This window comes from Pavona decussata, unplaced genomic scaffold, assembly GCF_977016875.1.
Source record: "Pavona decussata unplaced genomic scaffold, jaPavDecu1.1 SCAFFOLD_47, whole genome shotgun sequence".
NCBI lineage: Eukaryota > Metazoa > Cnidaria > Anthozoa > Scleractinia > Agariciidae > Pavona > Pavona decussata.
The window spans coordinates 2311499-2338109 of NW_028145469.1; the positions used below are offsets into that span (position 1 = coordinate 2311499).

Sequence of the window (26611 nt, forward strand, 5' to 3'; positions counted from 1 at the left end):
CTAAACAATGTTTATCTCTAGGGAGTTTTTAAAACCATTTACAATGTTTTCTGCACTACCCAGCACGCATTCCCCAGATTGACCATTGCTCTGCGTTGCGTTACAACCAAGCTTCATCGTCGTGTGTTGCGTGACGACCCTTTTGCAAAACGGCTGTATTTATGGGCAGCGGTGACTTGGGACAAAGCGCAGAGGATGCTGGGAGATAAGGGAAATTCAGCATGGCGGCCGGACCTATAGCTGAACGAAATCAAGGTTTGTATAAGTTTTTATTCGTACAAGATTATTCCTGTGTAATGTAGTAGATGTGAAAAGATGTAAATCCTCCGTGCCTAGTCAAAACTGTAGTGATCAAGCTTGGCTGGTTTAGTTTTCGTTTTACAATTTGGCCACCAACGTCACTTGATCGTTTCGAAGTTGAAACAGAGCTTTTGTTTAATGTTGTTAAGGCCGATTTCTTTCGGTCGCTGTGAAACCCAGACTGCAGCCTAAAGAGCTCAGCTAGCCAAGGAACTAGATCAGGCATAGAATGCCTAATTTAGGCTCAAATGAAGGAAACTGTACATTGGTGGCCATGCATTACGTACAGCAATGCGATCAGATGCACATGCACTTTTCACTGCATGTTACATGTAGTTGGCAAAATTTTCATGAAAGGAATACTTGTTTGTACTTGCAATGTGATCTTAAAATACTGTCGAAAGGAAACATAAACCTTAGAGTGTTAAGTACTGATTGGGATGTAGTTTTTTGTAGTTGATTTCTGAGGGTTTGATGGCGGGTTCCTACAGTGCATGCAGTTTTTCTGATATGAACTCGGCTAAGTTTTTTTTATAATAAGTATTCCATTGTTTCTTTATATTCAAAACAGATGCCACAATTTATGTTGGAGGACTGGATGAGAAGGTCTCAGAAACTCTTCTCTGGGAACTTTTTCTGCAAGCAGGGCCAGTTGGTAAGGACAAGGGGTGTAAATTCTTATTTATTCACACAGATGATTGAGCCAAGTTTCCATTTTATCACAAGTCTGTAATAATTATTATAGAAGTAATGATCACAAGATTGCAGATCTTGTAACCTGTCATTCCTTTTGGATAATGGTGATGTTTTGATAGTTCCAAAGTTTTGAAGAACTAGCAGACGAAATTATCTTGAGAAACAAAAGCATATGTGTACATGTAATTTTAGTTTCCAAGACATGTTTCAGATTAAACTTTATCTATTGTCAGTTGCAAAGTACAATGAAATTGCTTCTCGGAGTGATAAAAAGTGGAAAAATTACAATAATTATCAATCATGCTTAAACACTAAAAATGTCCATTTTTCAAGACATTTTCATACATGAACCTTGTTGTATTTCAGTGAATGTCCACATGCCTAAAGATCGTATTACACAGCTGCATCAGGGTTATGGATTTGTTGAGTTTCTTGGTGAGGAGGATGCTGACTATGCCATCAAAGTGATGAACATGATTAAAGTGTATGGTAAACCAATCAGAGTTAATAAGGTATGTCTGAGAAATTCAGGACTTTAATCAATGCTCCTTTTCTTCATATGTGCGTGTAATAAGAATAACTGTTTATGCTTATGCAGGAAAAGTGAAAAGGAGATACATGTAAAAGAGGTGATCCCTTTCTAGTTTATTGCCTTCCTTACAACAAAAGCATAAACAACTAATACATTTCAAAATACAAAATACTGTATTACACACACACAGAACTGTACATAATGCCTGAGTCTTAAAAATGTTCAAATTTTCAGCCTCAGCGATTTTTTGTTCATGTTCCTTTGAGCGAGAACTATAGGAGAATTTCTATGAATTTGTTGGAAAAAATCAATGGTTGTACAAAATTGGATGGTAAATTGGTCAAGAAAGTGACAAATGGCTCTGTCTTTCTTCGATGTACCTTCAAAAGTTTCTACATGAGAGAGACGTTAATTAATGTTGCTGTTTTCCATAGTTGTTGTTGTTGTGTCTACTAAGTACCGGTATTTCATATTTGGTGGACAGGTGTTTTCTTTCTCTCTTACTTTCCTTTTTCCTTCTTTTTCCAGGCATCAGCACATAACAAAAACCTTGACGTTGGTGCAAACATTTTCATTGGAAATCTTGATCCAGAGATTGATGAGAAACTGCTGTACGACACATTTAGCGCTTTTGGAGTCATCCTTCAAACCCCCAAGGTACATTGTCAATACTGCTTCTGTTAACTGTCTGTGTTTTCATTGATGACTGTTGGAATACTGTCCTACATGACTGTATTCTAAGATGCACCAGGTTGAGTGTAGGAGTAAATTTGTAGGAGAAATGTTCTTAAAATGGGCAATGTAATCAGTGTACATTGTGTATATATACATGAACTGTACATGTACAGGTACATTTGTACATGTACAAGTATAATTTCTGATAGCAGTAAAGATTTAAACAAGGTCGCAAATTGAGCATCAACTTGTTTGGAAACCCAGCTGTCTGGATGCAGATTATTCTGCCTTTCATACATGTAACAGTCCATTAAGCTTGATGGCTTCTACTGCATAATATTATGTAGGGAGAATCTGCCTGCAATAATACACGTAGTATCCACTCAAGAATTCCCCCACCCACCTCCAGTTACAACTCAACTGTATACATGTGTGTAACTGTGCATGTAGTTGTTTTTGTCTGTAGGGCAAAAATATGCATCAAATAAACTGCCAGAGACCTGTTTTCCTTACCAGCCATAATGTCAGTTGCTCAAAATTGCTGGTAGTAAAAACAAGTACAGTACGTCATACCTTGCACCCACATCAAGTGCATCTCCTGACCAGTTTAGAGAGGGAATGTTTGTACGCATGTTAATGCCATTCTACGTGTACAAGTACACTGCAAATAACATGGTGAGGCTTCCTTTTCAGATTATGCGCGATCCTGAGACAGGCAACTCCAAAGGCTTTGCATTCATCAACTTTGCAAGTTTTGAAGCATCTGATGCAGCCATGGAGGCTATGAATGGGCAGTACCTGTGTAACAGACCAATCACTATTTCTTATGCATTCAAGAAAGAGTCAAAAGGTGAAAGGCATGGATCAGCGGCAGGTATGATGATACTAACGAGATGTGCATTTTACAGTTTTTCAACAATTACAATCATGTACCTTGATATGTAGTAATTAGCTATATTTAGTAAACATGTACAGTGTAGTGAAAAAAAAAAAGAATGACTTTAGTGAAAAATAGGACAGGTTTATTTATTTGCCATGACAGCCTTCCCCTCATGATTGATCATTACATGTACATGAAGCTGCAATCCAACCATTCCTTAAATGTTCAAGTTACATGTACAGTTATAATAGCCCAATTTTGATATACAGTTGAACCTCCCGTAAGCGACCACCCATAATGTCAAGGATATGTGGTCGCTTACGGGAAGTGGTAGCTTACCAGAGGTCAGACTACAGGGGTCTAAATTTGGGATAATTTTCATATGATAATTGCCGAGACCAAACCCTTTGGCCAGTGCTTATCGAAACCCAAAGTATTAACTTTTCTTTAGACTGCCTGATTTAGGAGCAAACAGTAAACGGCATTTTTACAATGTTACATTTCAAGCGTAAAACATCTACAACTTTTGTGTTTGTTTGTTTGTTACATAATCCAGATGACGTTCTTTTTCGCCACAATTTTTCTGTTGAATTATGCAAGGTTGAGAGAGTCATCACAGGTCATGCACATTCATGCTATTTACAAGATAAGAGAGTTTCTTTCCTACACAAGGGATATAACCTGATTGAAGTTCATTTTAATGTACACTATAGTGTATGCGTACGTTATCAATTGTTTCAGTGCTAAGCTATTTCGGGAGACACTTCCCGTAGCTCCGGCTGTGAGATTTTAATACAGCGTCCGCTGTAATGATGTAGGTCAAAATGTTACAGTGACAGAGAGAAACAGCTGATTGTGTGTCAAGTGGTCGCCTATGGGAGGTTAAAAACAATTGAAAATTTTAAACAATCATCTCTAAAAGTGGTCGCTTATGAGAGGCGGCTGCTTACGGGAGGTGGTCACCTACGAGAGGTTCCATCTGTAGTGATTTGACTTGAAAACTTTTGGTATTTTAGAAAAGTGGTCGCTAATGAGAGGTGGTCACAAAGGGAGGTTCGACTGTATTGAAATGTCAGCCTGAAACAATAACATCACTTCCAGGCTCTGGGGAATAAATCATTATACAGCTGTATGGGTTTATCCCCCATAGCCTCACAGAGATGTTTATTGTTTCAGGCTGAATTTTAATAGTTATATTGAAATTGGACTCTTTAACATTTTGATTGTTCCGTATGATGCTGCTTTGTTATCTGCAGAGCGTCTCCTGGCAGCCCAAAATCCTCTTGCCCAAGCAGACAGACCACATCAGCTGTTCGCTGACGCACCACCAACTCCTGCCACAGCAGTAGCACCAGCGGCCCCTGCCATCATGCAGCCTCCGGTCATGACAATACCAGTACCAAGCTCTATTCCTGCTGTACCTGCAATGCCACCCTCTGGTCCTCCAATGCCTCCTGTCCCGCCAGGCATGCCTCCTCCAGGTAAATATTAATTATAGAAATGCAGTTTAGTGTTAGTTATTTGGAATGGTTTCAGTTGAGGGTTAAATGTAATAAATTGTTTTGTGTTTGTGTTGGTTTTGTTTTACTATGTCCTGTGATCTGATGTGATTGACCAGAGTCATTACTTTGGTTTTGGTTTTGCGATACTCGATTAAAAAATTGCTTTCTGTGTTGAATAATACATGTATGTCACTGGCCGTAGTCGCACTAGACAGCTAAATCATGGTCAAGTCTAGTTAATCATGCTTTAGGTACCAGCTATTTTGAATCACTCTTTAATAGCAAACTTACATGTGCTATTCATGAGATGAGAAAAGTTTTCAGTATGTGTAATGCTACAGCTGTCATCATAAGATTGTAGTACCAAGTGTGCCAACAGTTGAGGGCAATTGGGTGAACAATAAGCAGATTGAATTTTTGGTAGATATCCTCTGGGAAGCTTGCCTTTCTGCTAGAATGCAAATAAAGTTCCTGGTTGTCAACCACCATTATGAAAAGGCGCGCCATTCGATCAATACTTGCTTTGAAGCTTGTGACGCACCAGCTATGTGACCTTAAAATTGGAGATTTCCATTTCAATTGAGATCCATGCATGAGCATGTTGGAGAAAGACAGAACTGCACTGTATTTAAAGTGTGATGTTGTGGCACATTAATTTTTTAAACAGAAATCCACTGTAAAAGGACAGCCTGGGAAAGTTTGGACTTCTTTAACACTTTGGCATTTTTATTTTGTCTAATTTTAATCATCAAACTCTTGAACAGTTTGTCTATTTACAGTAAATTTATTTATTTATTTCCATTACTTTCTTCCTCCGTTTCTTCCTTGTCTTACCGTCTTTCTTCCTATTTAGTTTCTGTGACTTGATATGGATAGTCCTCACATACACCAGTAATTATTTTCTGAGAGTTTCATATAGCATTGTACCATCACACACAGGTATGCCCCCACCAGGAATGATGCCACCACCCGGCTTCCCACCAGCTGGAATGTTTCCACCAAGAATGCCAGGCATCCCTTTGCCACCAGGACAACCTTCTGATCAACAACCTCCCCCACCACCACCAGGTGGAATTGGGCCACCAGGACAAATGCCACCACCACCTCCCCCCATGGGTGGGCCATTTCCACCACCTGGACTGCCAAATATGCCTCCACCCCAGGTAAGTACAGTAACCCCCCTGCAGTACTTACTAGCACTTAACCCTGTCAAGAGTGGGGAGGGGGTGTAGATTCTGATTCTGCTTTGGCATGGTACCTGTACGTGTAGGTCATTGTTCAATGAATTAATTTTGATGTTACCATGACAAACAATTTTCAACTGGCGTGTTTTTCAGAAATCAGAAGATCATTTTTTTTAATCTGCGAAAAATAACTTTCCTACAGTAAATGTAATTTTTATATATTAATTGTAATTTTAATGTTTTCTTGTCATTTTTATTACTTTGGGTCAATTTTGGTAGTTTTCTGAGGTTTGCGGGAAATCCAAGATGGCCCCCATTTTGAAACAGTAACGTGATTTCCACGTCATATGTCGTCATCACTTCCCATTGTCAACCTCAAAGTAAACATCTATCCTCTTAGTTTCATTTCCACAGCTTTTATGGTTGTGAAGTTATGGAGAAGCGGAATCCCCCCCTCCCCCCACCCCTGCCTTTCCTGGCTCCAGAAGACAAAAATAGTGAGGTCTGGATAGGGTTAAGGAAATAAGTTTATGTTAAAACTTGTTCAAGAGACTAAGTCCTGAATGTTTGAGACAATAAAAAAATACTGTACAGCAATGTTTTGAAAAATAAAATTGGGTTTAATGCCATGAGGTTTGAAGTAGTAGAAACATACATTTGATTCAATGTGTTGAGAGAACTGTCAGTACAGTGTTAATAATGTACTTGACATCTGTTTTGCTCATCTGGGACAATACAATCATAATCATCATCGTCATCATCAAGAAGAAGTTCTTTTTCATATTGCATAGGCAAAGGCTACCCACATATAGCGAAAGCTACATGTAATCAAGGCGGGTAGAATACGTGTAGAACACTAAAACAGTCATCATGTTAATTTCTTCCATTTTATACAAATCTGTTGCATTCCCATACCAATCCTTACAATTGAAACTATTGTAACACAACACCACCAAATATGCTCTCAGTCAGGAGTCATGTTTTTCCCATCTTGAGCTTGGACCGCTTGTGTGAACATTTGCCAATTATGTGCACCAACAAACCACCTGTTAGTGGCGAAGACCACAAAAAGTGTTTGCAATATTTGTATATGACAAATTGTTTACAGCTGTAAGATTAGGTTACAAGCTTTGTGACTGATTACAAGTCCAAAATGCAAAGGTTTTTAACTTTAGAAATGTTTTACCTGTTATCAAGATGAAACAACCAATGCTTATTGTTGTCATTGTGTTGGTGTTGTCAGTTTGATCTAGATTAGGTCCTGCAAACTATATACAGTCATTTCAATATTTATATTTTATTTTTCATACTTACGGTATGGCTATCTTCTTGCATTTATTAGCCTCCACATGGTCTCCCATCAGATCACCCTGGTGGGGGCCTTCTACCCAGACCTCCAATGCCATTTCAGCCTCCTGGCGGTAGACCTCCCATGCCACATGATATGGGACCACCAAACAGTGGAATACCAAGTTTGCTAGGACCCCCACCATTGATGCAAGCTCCAATCAGAATGATGCCGCCAGGAGGTAAGTTGCTATGGTTACTTAAATGTGTAAGTGGCCATTTCTGGCACTGTAAAATGGTTTGGACCCATTCCTGTGTAGTAAATCATTTGCTAGAGTATGACTCTCTGGATGAATGTATATGCCTGAGAAAGGCTGCTGGTGACATTGACTGACATTTGCAAATGGATAAGGGGGTTAGTTTCTAAAGAAACTGTGGTCTTGCATTGGTGGGGGAGTGGAAACCAATGTTTGGCTTTATTACATGTAACAGAGTTGGTGTTTCTGGTGCTACATGTAGTTCTTTGTCAGTAACCTGAGTGGGCATGTGTGTTGGGGGGGGGGGGGGGGTCATAGACCAATCAGGTCAATACCTTGAGACTTACATTTGCATGTAATACGATCATCTAACAAAAGACAATTTCCATTTGACTATAATGTTGAATTCTGCTCAGGTTGTGGAAATGGCGTTTGTGTCTCCAACAAAAGTCCTTCTCAGGACTACATTCCCATGGATGAGAAAATACTTTACAGACATTTCATACTCTTGCAGTTGGTCTTGGGCTTATCATTTGTGTATTGTAACACTGTGTCGTGTACATGTAGAGATGCCAAGTTTCCTTATTTTGGCTGCTGAGTATAATGCAACCACATTCTGAGCATCCTGAGCATCTTGAGCATCTTGATTAAAATTGATTGCCACCAATAAAGTAGATATGGATAGATTATACATTAGGTAAATCGTTTATTAAAACCAAATAGGCCGTATTCATGTACCATCACATTTATTGCATTGCGCATATGCCACAAATCGACATTCCAATCCTAGCAGTATGCAGGATATTTTTCCCATGAACCTAGTTTAATGTCCTTAGCTCCCACAAGTCTCCTGTAGCTCAGTGGTAGAGCATCCGAGCTCGTCATCGTAAGGTCTTAGGTTTGACTTCCGTTGGGAGAACTCGCATTTTTTTTAACCAAGTATTATTGCATTTTTGTTTGCAAACATGCTCTATAACTATCAACAAGGAATAAAAATTAACATAGATAAATCCAGATTAGTATTATTTATAAAAGTAAATGCTACAGCTGTATACCCTGCTACTGTTAGATAATTGGTCTAATTTTTATGGATAATTGTCTCTTTTGCAGGTCCTATGCCACCAGGTGGCCCACCAAGATTTGGACCTCCTCCTCCTCGCTGATAACGAAAACAGATCAAAGTTTAGGAACTTCAATGTGGAAACACCTTCATAACAGCAAACTCCATGCCCATGTCAGTTGCTTGGCCACTAGAAATAAGAAGACGGTTTGCAAACAAAGAAATTTGAGAGGCAATGAGAAGCAGTGCAACTTCGCGATACACTGACTTTTCCTTAAGAATACTCTCCAGTGTTGAGGGCGCTTATACATGTACACTGGTTTTGCAACGAACATTTAGGCTTAGCTTTTACCAAAGATCTGATCTCTTATCAAGAAAGAATACAGAAGACGTTTGTAATATTTACCCTCAGTGTACCTGTACATCTGTAAATTTGCATAACTCAAAAATGGTGCAAATGCGACCCCCTTCCCAATCCCATTTCCTTATATACACTGTATGTACTTACTGTTGTCATTTTTTAGTTTATCGTGTACAGTAAATGATTGATGACCCTTTTCTTGGATGTTCGTTACTTACGCCACGCACTTTCTTAAAATTCTTTCACTTCCTGTTGAAAGCCTTGCGTAAGCTTTTATGCAGCGCTCCGTGGATGTGGTTTTAAAGCGTAAACGTTCAAATAAAGGCTACCGAGCAGTATTCGTATGCGAAAAGTCTTTCTCTGTAGCACGACAGCCATAGGTATTAAAATATGAAGGAGCTTCTTCGTAAATCTAATGTTTTAATACAGCTTTTAATTGGTTAAATTTTATTGTTTATAACATGTTTATGCCCATGAATAGCGAGAAGAACTGGGCAAACGAGGAACAACTGAACAAACCAGAAACGCAAACGAACGAACAAACGGAAGCCCGAGCGAACGAACATCCGAGCGAGCGAACGGATCGCCGACTTACCGAGTTAACGATCAAACGGTCCACCGAGCGCTCGCCGGCGAAAGCGAACGAACGGGAAACCGAGTGAACCTGCGAAACTGGATGAACAGCTGAACGACGAGTGGACAGGTCTTTTGTTTGCAGTTCTAAGCGTTTATAAGAATCCATTTTCTGTGATTCTAGTGCAAACTTAAGAGCGCTTATCTTTTCGGAACGAGTGGGAAGCGATGTAGCTTTCGTTCTCATTACTTTAATGTTAAGTAAATATTGAAAATCTTACGCACGTATTTTAGTGAGCTCACCAAAAAGAGAATTAAGAAAACAGCATAGATTGACGAAAGCAAAACAAAGCTCCGTCTGCTTAGAAGGTCTGTCATTTCCGTCAGGGGCACAGTGAACAGACCTGGTAGAGAGTTCAAGGAACGCCAAACAACGAAAACCACAAGAAAGAAATACACCTGTATGTAAACGTCAATGCGAGGGAGAAAATTTTGAATAAATTCAGGGTGAATCTCTCTACCACACGTTTCAAACTGCGGCACCACAGCTGGCCCTACGTGCCTGAGCTGGAATGTATCATTCTATGCAGTGTTAGCAAATTATGTTACCTTGTACCTGAGCGTCCGGCGTCTGCAGAGGAAGAGTTCTTAAATTTCATTCGGCAACAACACGACGAAAGGAACAAAAAATAAACAGCGGTTCTTGGAAGGAAAAGTGGACGTTTGCTGCTTTTTATTCAATCACCATGGGAACCGCAGTGCAACTTTAGTTATACCCTATCCTATCCCATCCTTTTTCAATTAGAATACACAAATGTATTATGTCTATGTTCAATAAAGTTATTATTAAAAAAAATTAAAATACACGGTTTTGGTGTTCGAAATTTAACCAAATAGCCTAAAGAACACTCTACCGCCGAAAAAAGACATTGGAGATTTTGAGAATCTCAATTTGATGAACCGCAAAGACTCTCCAGCGATCGAAAATACCATTTCAATCACCTGCTCAATTCTCGTGTTTGCTCAGAGAGCGCTTTGATTTGATCTCGGCCAGATAACGAAAATCCACTGACACTACTGGAAAGATCGCCTTAAAATTAGTTAAAAGGCGGCCAAGATAGAGTGTTTTGTCTTTTAAAATAGCAAAGTTACAATGCCATTAAGTCTAAGTGTGATAAAACCTTTTGCAGAGTGCTTATCTCCATACAAACCTGAGTGTAAAATTTTCTGAACACACGGAACTATAGCTAATCTTCGCTATTTTAAAGACAAGGCTCTCAAATTTGGCCATTTTACTAGTTTTAAGGTCCTCTTTCAAGCAGTACCAATAGAGATTCGTTGGCTACAGCGCTGGCCTATAGCAAACATTAAATCCTTGTGATAAAGGTCTATTCATCTTCATTAACATGAGAATGGGTTCACAGCCGATTGATGAGCTTTATCAGTTCTGGTTTTTTTCAGATTGACATCACGAGTTGAAGCTTATAAGTTATTTCCTTAATGAATACTCTTACGATCTTTAAGTGGCGACATTAAACGAAAATTTACCGGTGACACCTGGAGGTTTTTACGGTTGTGTCAAGGAAAACAACATTTCGCAAGAAGTCAGAAAATATCAATAAAAACAGTGTTGTTTGACGCTGACTCAAGTTACCGACATAGCGTATAAACGTGGGATAATGAACATCGATCGAAATTTTGAGTTTCTATATATCTTTTCACGATATTAGTTCTCTTAAATGAACGCGAAATTTATTAAATCATATATTTGAACTACGGCTGATGCCAACTTAACATTTAGTCGAAGAAAGTTCGTCGCAATTGTGATCGTCTTTTGCACGCAAATTTGCGTGCAAAACACCATTGATGGTCATTTTTTCTATTAGATTTCTTCTATTGTAACTGCCACTTTGCAATTTGCAAGTTGCCCCTTGCTAAAAATTTATAGGATGGCTGTAAAAAGCCATCTGCGAGTTGTTCTCTCTTTTCTACATAAATACGAAACTATTCATACCCAAATGACTTCTTTGCATGTGAATAAAAACTAATTTTTATTAAAAAAGACTGCACAATAGGCTAAATGAATTGGCGAGAAAAAAAGATCGAAAATAGTCTTTTGTGACTTCGAGGATCGCAATTATTGCCGGAAAATACGAATCACAGCCATTAAGTCATTTTATGACGACACTAACCTTAAGATTAGTTCATTCCAGTTTTATTGAATTTTCAGTTTATCAATTAACATTTAAATGAGACTCGGCGGCATTACCAAAAGAAAATTGATATTTATCAGAAGGTCATTCGATGTGTTTTCCTCACAACATTAAAAAGCATGCACGGAAAGGACTCTAAAGAAAAATCAACAATTCTCTAAAAGACAACAGATATTTTATTTTTTGTTGCAACATCAGAGGGTTATTTATTACTTGACAACTGGCCGGGCTTCTTTGAAATTTTTCCCGGGGAAAATCAATACACGCAATATAGATATTCCGAAACAGCAATCGGCTTGGAAGGTAAGTGATCAATGGTACAATGTAAAATGTTGTAATGGAATATGCCATGATAGTTTGAATGTAATTTGATGATAACATGGTTGCGTTGCGAAGCCCGGAGTGATTTTCAGTTCACAAGCTGTTAGAGACTTTTGTGGAAATACTTCGAAAACGCTCGAACACCTCTACAGCTCAGAAAGAAAAGATAAAACTCAGATTCACGAGCAGAAAAAGAAAGAAGAAGATAAAAGAGTATGATAACACACCACAAGGTGAACTAAATCAAGCAGGGATAGTTACATATCATCGTTTATTGTGTGTGATCATTTTATCCTGTGGATAAAATACTTAAGTGTTCTTTCAGCTTCAAATCAAATAAAGAAAGTTCCTGTGATGTTGTTCATTACGCTATGCAAGCGGCGGTTCAAATTTTTATTAGAACTTTGGATGGATCCTGGTGTGTTACCATTCACTTCTAAGCTGTTGCAAAGTCCTTTCCTCTGGTACTATTTATTACGCTACGCTCCTAAAGTGTGACCATTTAAGTGAAAGTAGTTGAAAGCAATGTTTAAGTGAAACTTTTATTAGATCTTTGGATGGATCCTGGTGTGTTACCATTCATTCTAAGCTATTGCAGAGTCCTTTCCTCTGGTACTGTTTATTATGTTACTTTCCTAAAGTGTGACCATTTAAGTGAAAGTAGTTGGGCAATACTTCTCGTTATGCTGTGTATTATCGGTTATGAAGGCTGGCTCTATATCTTTAAAGCTTACATGCGCATGAAGCCCTAAAGTGTGAATTATAAATTACTCTAAGGTACTGAACAGTGATCTTTTACCTTCCTGTTTATTATGATGCAAAATGTTTAATAAAGGTTTGAAGGTTCAGTGGCTCTTTAACCTTAAAGCCCGCTGATAAAACCGTAAAGTGTAAATGATAAATGACTACAAGATATTCAGAAGTACTTTCCCACCTAATCCTGTTTGTTATGATGCAAAACTTGATTCTAGCTAACTGTTTTATTTTACCTTTCCATGGAACAATAAGGAGTTACGATTAAAAAATAATGAACGAAGTGCTCTGTTATGTGGTTTTTTTTTTTGTTGTTGTTCTTTAGAAACATACTTTTCATTTTAAACAAAATTGGATAACTTTGCCCATTTTCATCCGGCAGGTTACTGAATATGAAAAAAGAAAGCAGCAACATAACGCTCTCGACTTCAGCCTCAAAAAGAGAAAACAGCAAGATAAATTAAAATTAATGTAACTCTAGAATTGATTGAGATAGCAAAGGTCAAAGGTTTTAACCAAGACCAAAAAGATTTATTTGTATATGTAATCTGGCTACAAGAATGAAGTTGAAGTAAAATTTGGCACACGACAAGGTTTTAACGTTTCAGAGGCAGATTGAATTTTTCAAGCCCGTAACGTTTGATGTTACCGTCCTGTTTACATACCGTAAAACAATTTCACTCAATTAAGCAAGCGGGGAGCACAAAGTTCATAACTTTTTAAAATATCAAAGCAAACACTGCCGAACTTTAGCCAGACTCAAATTTTAGAAGCACCTTGTACAGAAAATAAACAAAATTACAGGCACGCAATGGATTATGCCACCCTCCCTACATAACTTCGCAAATATAAAACATATGACAATGAGGCTTGGGGGATGGATAGTACTTTCAAAGATGTTTTCTTTGAGGTCTGTAGCGGGAAGTGAAAACGTCAAATTATTAGATAATTACGTCTTGATTTCTAAATGGCGGCCATCTTGGATCCGCAGTCTTGGATTTCTGATTTCTCAAAAACTTGAACGAAAAGTAATCAAAACCAAAAAAGGAACAATGGCATAAGCTAAAAACATAAAAATTACCATAGGAAAAGTATTTTCCTTCATTTTCTCAAAACACTGTCAGTCAAAAATTAGTTGCCATGTTAACATCAAAGTCAGCTAACACTAACCGACCCCAGGTTCAACATCACCGTGGGCAGAATCTGCCCCACCCCCTCCCCGGTAGGTGGGGACGGGGAGTACCAGGAACTCATAAAAAGCCTAGGTAAACCAGGCTTTAAGAGGAATAAGGTGAATTATGAGTAGATGTCACATTTTTGTTATCGGTGAATATATTTAAGAAAATCAGTGACGCTCAGCCTAAATTTGTTAATTCTTCTCAGCAAACTACGAGCAGTTGCAAAAAGGTTGATACACTTCGAGCATTTTCCCTATTCCTGCAAATAACGTATTCTAAAAGGCCAATGAACAACCTAATACCCTTGAAGCTCCCCTCCCCCTTTCAATGTTGAGGCTTGCTTGATTGAATGTCATTGCGAATTTCGTCCAACATTGATAAGGGGGAGGGAGGGGGAGGGGAGGAAACAAGCAGGACAATGGTGTGTGTCTAAAATGTACCCAATTATAACAGAGAGTGCATCAACTCGTTATACAATTTGTCATGCTGAACAGGTGAAATCCGCCAGCTTATCGCATGTTTGTGGGAATATGGAACTTGTCTAAATAAAAATGTAAGGTTGAGGTTTTAAATCTTGCAGAAATTTTACCAAAACAATACCAATCAAGTCGAAGATATGTTGACAATCAACCTTATTTTCTTGACACACGTTAAAAAACCCAAGTCCTAACATTAATTTACTGAGACACCAAAAATTTGTCAGACCATTGATATTACTTTCTTGCACCTCTACACATTTTGATCTTACAAAAACTTAACAACCGAGTTTCAACAGGTTAGAATCAGCAATTTTCAGGAAGCTTTTGTTCATTTATACTTTCTTGTACGAGATTGAACGACATCTTGAGCATATTAAATACGAATTGCAATGAATACTTTAGGCAATAGATACGAAAGAGAACTTCGTCCTTTGTCTTGTTATTCCTAGATGTTAGATCGATGACTGACCATGACTCGGTTGTTCTAGAAACGCCACGGCTCGGCTGTTTACTAGTACGGGATTGCAATTTCTATTACAGTATTAAGGACGGTGCCTACTAATACCGAAGTATTTTTGTGCGGCTTATGACTATGCGGGAAAAACAGATCTTAGCAAGGCCTCTTGGAATCCAAAAAGAAAATTGGGGGTAACCACGCATTTTTCAGAGATAATTAAGCAACAATATCTCTAAAAAGCGCCAAAATATAAAGCAATGTATGGGATTTTTTCCTAAATTGAAGCTTAATTATCTCTGAAAAAAATGCATGGTTACCCCTAATTTTCTTTTGAGATACCAAAAGCACTTGCTAAGTTCTGCTTTCTCCGTATAGTTTTAAACCGCGCAAAATTATCGCTGTATTAGTAGGCACCACCGATAGGAGACCCGAGTATCTCGAGATGCGCAGAACGTATGCGCAGTAACAGTAGTAGGCACCGTCCTTAATATATACAGTACGTACATATTCACTTTTCGGTGGAGTACATTTTCACACCTTCGTCACCTCAAGCACATGAAATTAACAACGTCATTAAATTTATGCCGTCCTGACACAATTTTTGCTTACGTCTGGATCTCGTTAATCATTGAAAAGTTTGAGAACATTCAGTTCAATCGTGTTACTCCATTTATTATTTACGTTTTTGTAGTTTGTAATGTAACTTCATCAAAAATGTCGCTGTTTCCACAAATTAATAGTATGGACAGAATCAGAGATCCAGTTGTTACCGTTATGTTCAGTTCAGTTATTTCATTTTTGCCTTACTTGCCACCGGTGGCTACGCTCGCAAAAAGGAACTGGCTGCAAATTGTGTTTTGCAAAATTTCTTCAGGAAAGTACTAATGAATAGTTCATTTGCATTGCCACAATTTTGGACTGAATTGACAGACTCAAAAATGTAGAAACACCTTATACAGAAAATAAACAATATTGCATGTATGCATGTAATGCTTTATGCTCTTCGACAATCTTTTTACGCGTGGTTATTTTGCAGCTCGGTGGTGTCCTGTGAGTACGTCTTGGTAGAATGTTTTTGTTTTGTTTGTATTTTTTTTAATTCGTAGATACTGGCGGTTTTGGTAAACTTAAGCTTTTTATTAAGAAAGGCTGAACGGCACGCCTGCCTCACACATGCCTTGTTCCACTTAGTAATCAGCTTTTGTTACTTACGCTTGTATCATCGACGGCTCTGAGATTTTTTGTCACGAACCAGTTCTGGATTACAATGTTGGTAATTTAAATTACAGTTACTTTTTTTAACGTTGTGTGGAGTTTAAAGTGGCGTCGATTTCTATAGGTGAGGAGGATCTTACAGAAACGACAAAATCCTAAAATGACGAAACAGCTCAAAAAATGATATAAAGATATTGAAAAGTGCAGGTTCGGTTCGTCAAACGTAAAATTTTAATGTATGAATAATTAATGCATACTAGCAGCAGATGATTCCTAAAATAACTCACCGCAGATAATCTATGAAATAGAACATATCTAACGGTACGGTCTCCTCCATTCATGTTCTCCTTCTTTTCCTTAGAAAGTTACATCTAAAACTCGTCGAAAACGCACCAAATGAAAAAAAAACTTTACTGCAGAAAGGTGACTTTCAGGCATTTTTATTGAAACATTTCCTCGCTTGGTTGGCGCCAGCAGCCTTAATGACGCGATCCACCCATTTTTTGTTAGAAGATACTGGTTGATTATTCCCACCGGCTGAATTCTAGATCAATGAAATCATCCGCTACAGCGAATCTGAAATTTCAAGGCGACCTCGGTGCTCAAAACGGTGATACACGGAAGGCCTTGATATAATAAAGAAAACTCGAATTTGAAACAATACGATGTAAATTGAGCAAAGAAAGGTCCTTTTTGCGCTTAAAATCGTGCATAAACTAAAAAAAACAAAGACGGAAAGATTAATAATTTGCCATTCAATCTGAGTAAAGTATATACAAAAAATTACTCGTTGCTTTGTAGGAAAGTACGGCAACGTGGTCAAACGAACGCAAAACTGACACTATTATAGAATTTTCTTGCAAAGGTTACATGCTTTGGACAAATAGTAGAGCTTTGCAGCAGCGCGTCTATATTTACAAGATTTTACTTTGTAAATATTATATATGTCTATATTAATCTACGTCGCTCTAAAGCAAATTCATCAAGTTTATTAATCACATCATGGCGTAACATTTTACTTACGAAATTTACATGTGAAATTGTCATGATGATTTTTTAGTGTTGGTTACATTTCCAGGAGAGAGAACATACATTGAGATCTAGATGATGCAGTTTTTCCATGTTTCTCAACAAACACAATGTCCAAAATCACTTGCTTTATGTGTTATTTGTGAAATTGAGAAGGTAATTTGACCGTCATATCAAGAAAACTGGTATATTCAAGATTTACCCAACAAAACAAATATGTAACCTGTCTGTAATCAATCTTTCCAGAACAATACTTGACAGAAGTAGCCGTGGAACGATTCCAGTGTATCGAATTCGAAGCCAAATTTGCAGGAAACATATGCTTCAATTAGTTGAACCTAATCCAAACACCGTACACTTACCGTTAAGGGGAACTTTGGTCGCAAATTAACAAACATTGGTAATTTCAGGTGAGAAGTAATTACCGTAGTTTCAATATTTTTACCTCTCAGCAGGTGCCTATAGGCCAAAACAAATAGACAGTAATCGTATGTGGAAATACATGAATAAAACATCTACCCCTCGAGCTCAGTTAGGTTGTTATTGTGCTATCTAGTAGTAATTGCTCTCAGTGGGGGCTGCAACATTTGTGAAGAACAGCAAAACACAAGGTCAGTCTCACTCAGCATCATGTATCACAGAAACATTGCTTACCAATGCTGATTCATTTTTTTTTTTTGACCTGGTTTTTCCGGATACTAACAAATGGGGTTGAAAAGGAAAGCACATTTGAGGTACCACGGCATTCACTAGTTGTAATGTAGGTCCACGCTTTCCGGATTTGGAGCCGAAAACATCATCGATTTTACTTATCGAGCCGACCGTTCTGGCTTTCTCCAAGTCATCATTCAAAGTCTTGTTGTGTTAGCTGCGTTTTATTGCAATTTCTCTTTTATTAGACTTAGGCCAGATAACGATAAACCTTTCACGCTGCTAGAAAAAGCACCTTCTAATTAGTACTGAAAAGGCCATGAGTGAGAGTCTTGATATAGTAAGATATAGTTTTGCCAAGTGTGAAAATTTTATAGACGTTTGTATTGAAACGGTCAAGTTTTTGCCGGTCTTCACACAAATTTCTTCCCAATATTCTGCACGTTAGACAGAGATATTCGTTGTTCCTTGAAGTTTTTGCTGACTTTGATAGTTTTTCTTCAATACCTAGCATTACTTCGCTACTGCGCCAGGTCGGTAATTCGTTGTTCGCAGACAACGTAGCGATTTACACTTACTCATTACTTTAAACGTTATCCATTGTGTTATTTTTATGCATCTTCTTTTTTCGAGAAATTTTTGCAAAAACATATGAAGATATTGTTACAATTATGATCTTTAATAACAGTTTTTTCGTTTAGGAGGATGATTACGTTTTTCGTGATAGTTGAACTGCCATTTCTTATCTGCCTGGCATCCCTCTCCGTTGCTGAACCCGGTGGTTCTGGCTCAAGCTTCGACACATACTCTTCGTGTACAACGATTTGTCGCTGCTTCTACGATGAGATGGGAAAGGTTTCAGTAAAATGCAACATTTCTGCAATAACTGGATACGAACAACAACTGCCACCAGATGTCTCCACAATGTAGGTAGTTATGCAAAAAGTGCTATAAGTCAATTTTTCGTGATATGTTGGTTCCGATCGGGATGTTCTGCTTTACGAGATATACAAGAAATTTTATCTTATACACAATACTTGAACATTTACATATGAATATTAAAATCTGCATCACGCTAAACTGAGCCAGCAGCCTGAAACATGGCGTACTTGGATACCTAAGTTAATAGCCCAAAAAAGTTGAAATTTGATGCTGTTAAACCACAAAAAATACGTTCTTTTTCGAGGTAAAAGCTTCAACATTGTTTCTGTTAAAATTGCTCTTTATTCGAGTTACTTTAATTATTTCAGGTACGTGTTGCGTTGCTAGTAATTATTGTAGGATATTGCTGTTGAAATAATAATGAGTTGTGTGTCCGTGTGTTCACTGTTCTTTGTATTTGTTGTTTTAAAGAGAATTGAGATAAATTGAATACTGTAAGTCACCGAGGTGTAAGCCTTGTTAGCCGGGCTTCCTGGAGCTGTCTAGATTACCTTTCCAAATTTTAGCAACCAGATGGTTACGGAAGTTGGGTTCAACACGTTTTCACTATATCTTAGTGTTTGCTCACGCTGCGCGTGTAGCAAACAAAAAATACTGTGCGCGGTTTTGGTACAACATCAAGTACAATAGATGCTTCCGTTCAAGAACCACCTTTAAATTAAAAGTCTTAACACTAGTTAAATATCTCAGTTTTAGAAAATAAAAGGAATTAAAGGTGAAAATCAACTGGTCCAAATACGCCAGGAGAAATAACTTCAATATTTTCTTCTCGGTGCTCTAAGAGCTATTTGATGTTGGAGAAAAGGTATCTTGCCAAATATCTGAGCACTTTTTAGCAAAGAGACAGAAACATCTCCGTGACAGTGCCCCTTTAAAGAAAGTTGTTCTGTTCAGTTAATTTATGCTACTTATAACAGAGAAGGAAGTCCAAAACGTGTTTCCATACATTTCCCAAAACGGGAAAAGAGCTTTGGTATCTCCGTAGCTGAGGGACTGTTAAAACATCCGCGTTAAAGTACAGAACTCTAGCTTGACAAATTTCTGATGCCATCCTAGTTGAGGGGCGTTAGATGTATGGTACATTGGCTTACAACCTCGTTACCTAACGAACTTTCAAACTTTGAAATTACATTATTATATACGTCTCTCTTATACGGTGAAAATTAGATCATTGAAGACATTGGGACATTTGCAAACTGTCATTAGAAATATTATCTGGTTGATTACAACACTAAACCTTTGCAATTAAAAGGAGAAAACGTCAAGACATTTAAACTGTTGTGTTGTTAAACTAATGTTGTCAATGTTGTCGGAAAGCCTATGGGGCAAGACCGCAAGGTGGTGATGTGGGTGATTTATTTCCAAATTTACCAAACTTATTAAGCTATGGCTCATCATTCAGTAAATTAATCACAAAGGGAAACTTTAATGATATTCTCATCCATCTTATCGCACTGACAACCGTGGAATTACAGCCGAATTTTACAGACGATTGACAACTACACTCTGTTTTTTTTTTTATAAGAACCTTTTCTATAAGAACGTCGAGGCTGAGATTAACCAAAATTTTAAGAACGTATCAAGAACATTCCTCAGGCTGAGAGTCGATTAAGAACGTTTTTAGTTTGCTAATCTGTATATAAAATCAAGGTAACAAATGTTAATTAACTAAAACACTTAAGGGCATGTTTTGTATAACATTAACAATAGTGACACGCATCTCGGGTTGTCATAATCAGCAGTTCTTGATACCATATCTCAGCAGGCAATATACGTTGATAGGTTTCCTGGTCACGTCCGCATTGATTTACTGAAATACATGTAGTGTATACCAAGTAATATAAGAACATCTTAAGAACGTTTTCAGCCTCAAATCGCATTAAAAGATAAGAACGTTCTGCCTCAGCTCCAAAATTAGACGTTCTTATGAAAAAAACAGAGTGTACTTGTATTACCTATTGAATCTTTAGCTGTCGAGTAAGCTTGACGGCCAAGATAATTGAAAATGCTGCATAAGTTTGCAGAATTTGGTGAATCGAGCACGGATTAGAGTAACAACTCCTGTGAAAATTATTACACCCTTATTACAGTTCCAATTTTCCTTAATTTCAGAGCGTTTGCAAAATACTTTAAAGAGTCCCACGGATTTCAGCCGTCGTGGTTCAAGCGGTTAACTTTGTAATGCCATGTTGTTGTAGTAACTGTTTCCATTTATCCGTCGAAGTATTTAATATTTTATAACATTAATGTCATTAAACACGATGTTTGAATTAGCCGGTAAAAAGCATAAACAACTTTAATAGCACACAACGGGTGGCTATTCATTGTCGTAATCAATCACTTCGACCGCAACTGAGAACATTTAAATTTTTAAACGTTTTTCGTTAAAAAACAAATCTGTTGTTATTCCAACAATGCGATTTTCTTAAGCAGCAATACTTGAGATACAGGGTTTCGTCAATCTGTCCCCTAAATTAGAATTCTGCCTTGGAAATATGTAGGCTTTATGAGCCTGGCAGGATAATTTGTGACGGGATGCTCAAATCAACGTTTCCAATGCATTAGAGATATTTAAAAAGTGCAGAGTAATTAATGACCTTTTGGCCTTATCACATAAACATGCCTTACATGCTGATAAACAATCCTTATTCAGTCTACTGAGGTCCTGGCCGTGTTCTCTGCGACTCAAAGAAAAAGCGTTTTAAGACTGCAACTACAACCAGAGAAGCATTCGATTTATAACAGCTTCCTAGACTTTCTCAGAATCAATTTCCAGGTTGCGGGATATGGCTCCTTGACAACGTTGTGGGGTGGAAGAGACACCATTTGCACAATCCTATCATATCTGAGGCCCAATTGTTTCGCGTATTTGAGAACAAAACGGATTAATTCACGTATATAACAAGGTGTCCTAAGAACTTCCACAATGATTGTCGGAACAAACGTCGTTAAATATATTCAGTATATTTGGAAAGTTTCCCATTTTCTTCCAGGCTAAGAATAGGAATTCTCTGAAAATGTCCTCTCTGCCATCAACAATGTCGTGAATTGTTGCAACGTTGAGGCTAAATGATTCATCGTTGATTTGAAATGACAACGAAGTAATTTACATTTAACACGGCCATCTATCGTCATTTGACGACGACTTGTAGTTAGATATTTATGTGTGACACCTTTCTTTCTCTTATTTTGGCAGAGATATATCGGACAATAATTTGTCGAGTATCCCTACGTCAATTTTCCGAAAATACTCAAACATCACAAACTTGTAAGTATAACAGTAACAGCATCTTTGATGTTCGGATCCATATATCTGATTAATATTTTTTAGTTCCTTGCATTACCCTGTCAAGTCAAACCACACTGCAAATTTCCAAGTCAAACCTTTGTAAAAATTTCCACCAGCTTGACTTGATTACTAACTAAAATGGCAATATTCAATGCTTTAGGAGTTGCTTTGGTGAAAAGACATTCTGTTTCTAATTTGACCCGATTTGTGGCTTTGCATTTGCTGAAATGTTCTACTGAAAACAACTTCATTGATTAAAAAAAGGCTTCCGGAGAGGTATTCTCTTAAAGCTCTGGACACTTTTCAGCTTTGACAACTTTCTGAGACAATTTCTAAAACGTTATAATTTAATTTATTACCCGGTTGAACTGGCCAATCAGAATCAAAGAACTGTGAGAGGCCAGGTTGCCAACTTGCAAAGTGTGGATTGCGCCTTTGCAGAACAAGCAGTTAAAAAGTTAACAAAGGTTAAGTAAAAAAATCTATTTGATTAAAGATAAAAGTGGCATTGGCTCGTCAAGTGAAGATAACCTACTTCGTGAATATGTCATCATGAGATCAAAATAGGGGATTGACAAAAGTTTAAAGCTGCCCCCTTCCCCCCCCCCCCCCCCCCCCCTTGAGACGCACGTCAACGCACGTCGTGGTAGTATGTTTAACATGGTTTGTTTTTCTTTGTTGAACAGAATTTTGGATGGTAACGTGTTAAAAAACCTGACATCTCAGAGTTCGTTGGCAAAGTTTCCCTTCCTAAAATATCTGTGAGTATGTCGCACGCAATTTGACGCAAAGTGTATTTCAGAACCTGCCATGTTCCTTTTAAAAATGCTGGTGTTGCATTGAAATTTCAGAGACGTTTTGAAATTAGTTTTTCTTGACGTATCTTACATATTACCATTTTCTATTACTTATTTACATTAACTAGAAGTCGATTTCTTTTTGAGATTTACTTCTGTTTCTATAAACTGAAGGATGTCTTACCTTGAGAAAAACGGAGATTAATGAGACCAAAAGTCACTTAAATATGTCGTGACTCTTTTTTTTTTTTACTTTTCTGCTGATCCATTAAACGAATATTTCTGCTTTTTGGAGGCTCAAACTTGTATACCTTTTCCTTAAATGATGCTTGTACAGCAAACGACACAGCAAACGGATATTTTGCAAAATATACACAAGTAAGGTAACAGATGAAATTTTTTGAAATTTTGTTTCAGCTTGGTTTATGTTGTTTTGAGGCTGGTGTTCTTCATGGGTAAAAACTAATCGATAATGAATATTGAGCTCCATATGAATATTACTATATTCCATTTTGCAGGTCTTTGGAAAGGAATTCGATCGGTCTAGTAGAAAGTGACTTCTTTGAGGGACTTTCTCACTTGGAATTCTTGTAAGTGTCAGGAATGTACTCCTGGAAATTACTTAGATTATCTGTCCACACGTTTCACTACGAACATGAAGACTACAAGAAGGTCATTCAAGACAATTGTTCTACCGACTAGATACAGACTAAGAAGGCGAAAAATATTTGGACAATATCGGCTTGTCCTTGCCGCGGATTGCTTTAATTTTTACACTCGTCAGTATGACTGCCTCGCAATGCATTTGGCGGACATGTTTAGGAGAAAACAGCAATTGACTGTTTATGAGAGAGTTGTTAATTGTCCACAGAGCAGTGTTTAGGAGTTCTGTTACACGACTTTTTGATCAGCACTGTATCGATAATGACACCAGATCCCCGCTAACAGCAATTGAGTTAGTGAAGCTTCTTTCAAAATGTGCTTAAAGTATTTGGCTGACCAAACTTGGGTTGGTTCTTAGTATGTTTTGAAATATCTAATCCGCCTGGTAAGAAAGTATTTTCTTGACAAGAACGGAACACTTTCACTATTTATTTTATCCACTTGAATGAGGTAGTACGTTCTAACTCGTCAAGTCGTTTCATTCCTAGAAATCTGAGACTCAATAACGTCAAGAAATGGTCTGGAAACCAGTCACGCAACACCCCAAATCTTGAACTGTTGGACATTACTGGGACAATCGACTGGGTACCGGACGAAGACATACTAGCTCTTCCCAAACTTAGAGAACTCAGGGGCGTCACCTGGTGCAAATTTTGCCCAAATTGCACGGTTATAAATCCACGAAACCTTGTGAACCAATCGAAGAGAAGACGAAAAGCCGAAGAATGCCTTCAAGAATTTGACAAGATGAAGTTCCTTAAATTTGGAAAGAAGGACCCTGTACGCTTTGTTAAACACCGGTATTTGCCTGAATGTATGTGCGTGAAGCAGTCAGAATGCGAATTTCGCCATGTTGTGATGCCATACTTCAAGAAGCGTACGTCTCTTCCCCAGCAGCTGTTCTACATAGAATACTTCCTGAGTCCATTCACCATCTTACTCAACATTGTTGTAATCCTGACTGTCTTGACATCTAGCTCTTTGCATAAAATACCGTCATTTGTCATGATTGGTCACACTGGAATTATCGACCTGCTGATTGGCATTTACGCCATATGGGTGGCACATACCAACATCTCGAATATCGACGGCATTTTGGAAGAAATAATGTGGACCGGCAAGGAGCTGCAACCCTCAACTGGACCAATCTTTATCTCTGGACAACTTATCTCTGTTTCCATTTCGTTCCTTCTTACACTTGAAAGATACCTTGCAGTTGTCTACTGCATGACCCCCGCGAAGCTCATGTCAGCCAAAAGCGCTCACATTTACTTGTTCTTTGCTTGGGGCGTGGCAATAACCTTTGCTGTCTTGCCAATATTTGGTGTTGGAGGCCTGCATTATAACATAAAAAGAGCTTGCACTCCTCTGAGTTACGACGAGCAGTTTAAGTCAGGATCCTCGCTGATTCTTCTGACTTCTCTTGTTGCCATTCTGCTATTGTACTTGACAACTCTTCCAATGTACATAAAATTGTTCAGGTTTGTGAAAAAGAGCAGTAACCAGGTCGGCGTAAAGAGAGAGTTGGCGTTGGCGAGAAAGATTGCCTTTCTGGTTTTCACAAACTTCATGTTCTTTGCTATTCCCATTATTCTCATCCTGGTGTTTTCAATCTTTACCAGGCTTGACAGTAACCCGTTTGACTTTGAGGGCGATGCTTTCAAGAGCACCGTGTTCAAGATTGCCATTGGTCAATGGCTTCCAGTCACGTGCCTGAACATAAACTCCCTATTGGATCCCTTTCTTTATGCGTTCAGGCATGCGCATTTCAAGCGAGAGATCAGACGCAAGCTGAAGTTCATCTCTAACAGGGTGTTCCCCTCCTTATCTCCTCCTAATGTGTTAAACTCGGTTGGAGATTCCACATCGGAACAGCCAGCTCCACAAACCAGAAAAAAATCGAGGAAAGAAAACCAAGCAAGAGGACCAAGCAAGACCAAGGATGAACCAGCCCACTCCGTTAGCGAAGAATTTGAATTCAAGGAAACGGAAACTGAGTAATTCTTCGGCAATTTGCACGCTTGGTAACTAGCTGCTGTAAGATAGTAGATTCTGCTGCGAAATAAGCTTACGTTGAAACTGTAATATTTAATACCACAATGAAAAATGTGCTATAAATGTAAAAAGTCCTTATTTAATGGAAAAGTTGAATCGCTTTCGCACATATACGTTTGGCAATGACACATCTGCAACAGTGTTTTAAGTCAGTCAGTCAGTCAATCATGAGTCATTCATATTTGTAAATATTATTCGAAGATTTTCAGAGCTTCAAGCTCACACACCGAGACCGATCATAAGGGTATTAAAAAATTAATACTACAGCCAGTAATGTCTTAATTGTACAAAGAAAAAAAATCACGGAAAGTAAACTTGCATGGTACCTGCTTCAAGTTAAACGGATTTGCAACTACGCATACCCATGCGACCTTTCGGGTTTTTCGTGTAAGTTTTAATCAGAGAACGTATTTTAATACGTTAAATCTGAAATCGTTTTTGAAAACGGATCTAGCACATGTTTTTTCATCATTGACAGATCCAAAACAGTGATGTTAAGCATCGGTGTACTTTGACGAAATGATAAAAATAGTCATCGGAAAATGCTTATGCTCTTTGACTTGAAAGTCCATACAAATGTGCTCATGACTACTTGGTAAATACAATTTTAGATCTTCGCCTTTTGATAATCTTGTTTGTACGTCCCCAGCTACCTTTAAATTGGTAAATAACTGAACAAACTGGGACTTTGCTATCATCCTTTCGTCTTGTTAACGCAAGTGCTAGATCACTGGATGTAAACTTGTAAAAAACAAATTAATAATAAATAACTAGCATTCACAGGATATCTTGTTTATTTACCCATTGTTCAGAAGCGTTCCTCGTTTTCCAACATGAAAAAATATAATGTAGATAAGAAAACAGTAACTTAATCTAAACATGTAATACTTCTACCACTAATGATAATGGAAATAAAACATAAAAAAATCCTACATTTGAACTGCAGATAAAAGAATAAAGGATGACGGATTTTAATTCTTTCATGGGATCAAGTCCCGTTCAAGTCAGAATTGTTTTCAGGCTTTCTTTACGCAGCTGCTTTGTTGTCCCAATAAGATTGCAAAAAAGATGTTGCTGACACCTTTCCCAAGGTGTACTTCAAGCTTCACGTCTTACAAAATTGTTTACTTATGAATTGTCAAACTGAAAACATGGATGTCTTCTCAATCTGTGTATCAGAGAATGTACTTAAAAGTTTTAGAACTCGGAAATGTATCGAGCTAGCTGTATCACGACCATTTGTCCACCGAGTTTATAAATAC

At 37.9% G+C, this 26611-nt stretch overlaps 2 protein-coding genes and 1 long non-coding RNA gene across 3 annotated transcripts in view; all 3 read left to right on the top strand.

Moving 5' to 3' along the window:
• LOC146482267 (uncharacterized) overlaps window positions 1-26611 on the top strand; it is an 82558-nt gene that overhangs the window by 26911 nt on the left and 29036 nt on the right. The window lies entirely within an intron of this gene.
• Window positions 201-8930, top strand: LOC146482268 (splicing factor 3B subunit 4-like). Its single transcript, XM_085107499.1, has 9 exons — window positions 201-255; window positions 872-955; window positions 1363-1508; window positions 2057-2185; window positions 2897-3077; window positions 4340-4564; window positions 5525-5748; window positions 7112-7298; window positions 8424-8930. Exons 1-9 carry the CDS (start codon window positions 222-224, stop codon window positions 8474-8476), a joined length of 1263 nt encoding a protein of 420 aa, XP_084963625.1. The 5' UTR covers window positions 201-221; the 3' UTR covers window positions 8477-8930.
• On the top strand, window positions 17520-26266 carry LOC146482269 (uncharacterized). The gene is made up of 6 exons (XM_085107351.1): window positions 17520-17563; window positions 18305-18529; window positions 21742-21813; window positions 22521-22595; window positions 23150-23221; window positions 23783-26266. The coding sequence occupies exons 2-6, from the start codon at window positions 18309-18311 to the stop codon at window positions 25293-25295; spliced, it is 1953 nt and encodes a 650-aa protein (XP_084963477.1). The 5' UTR covers window positions 17520-17563; window positions 18305-18308; the 3' UTR covers window positions 25296-26266.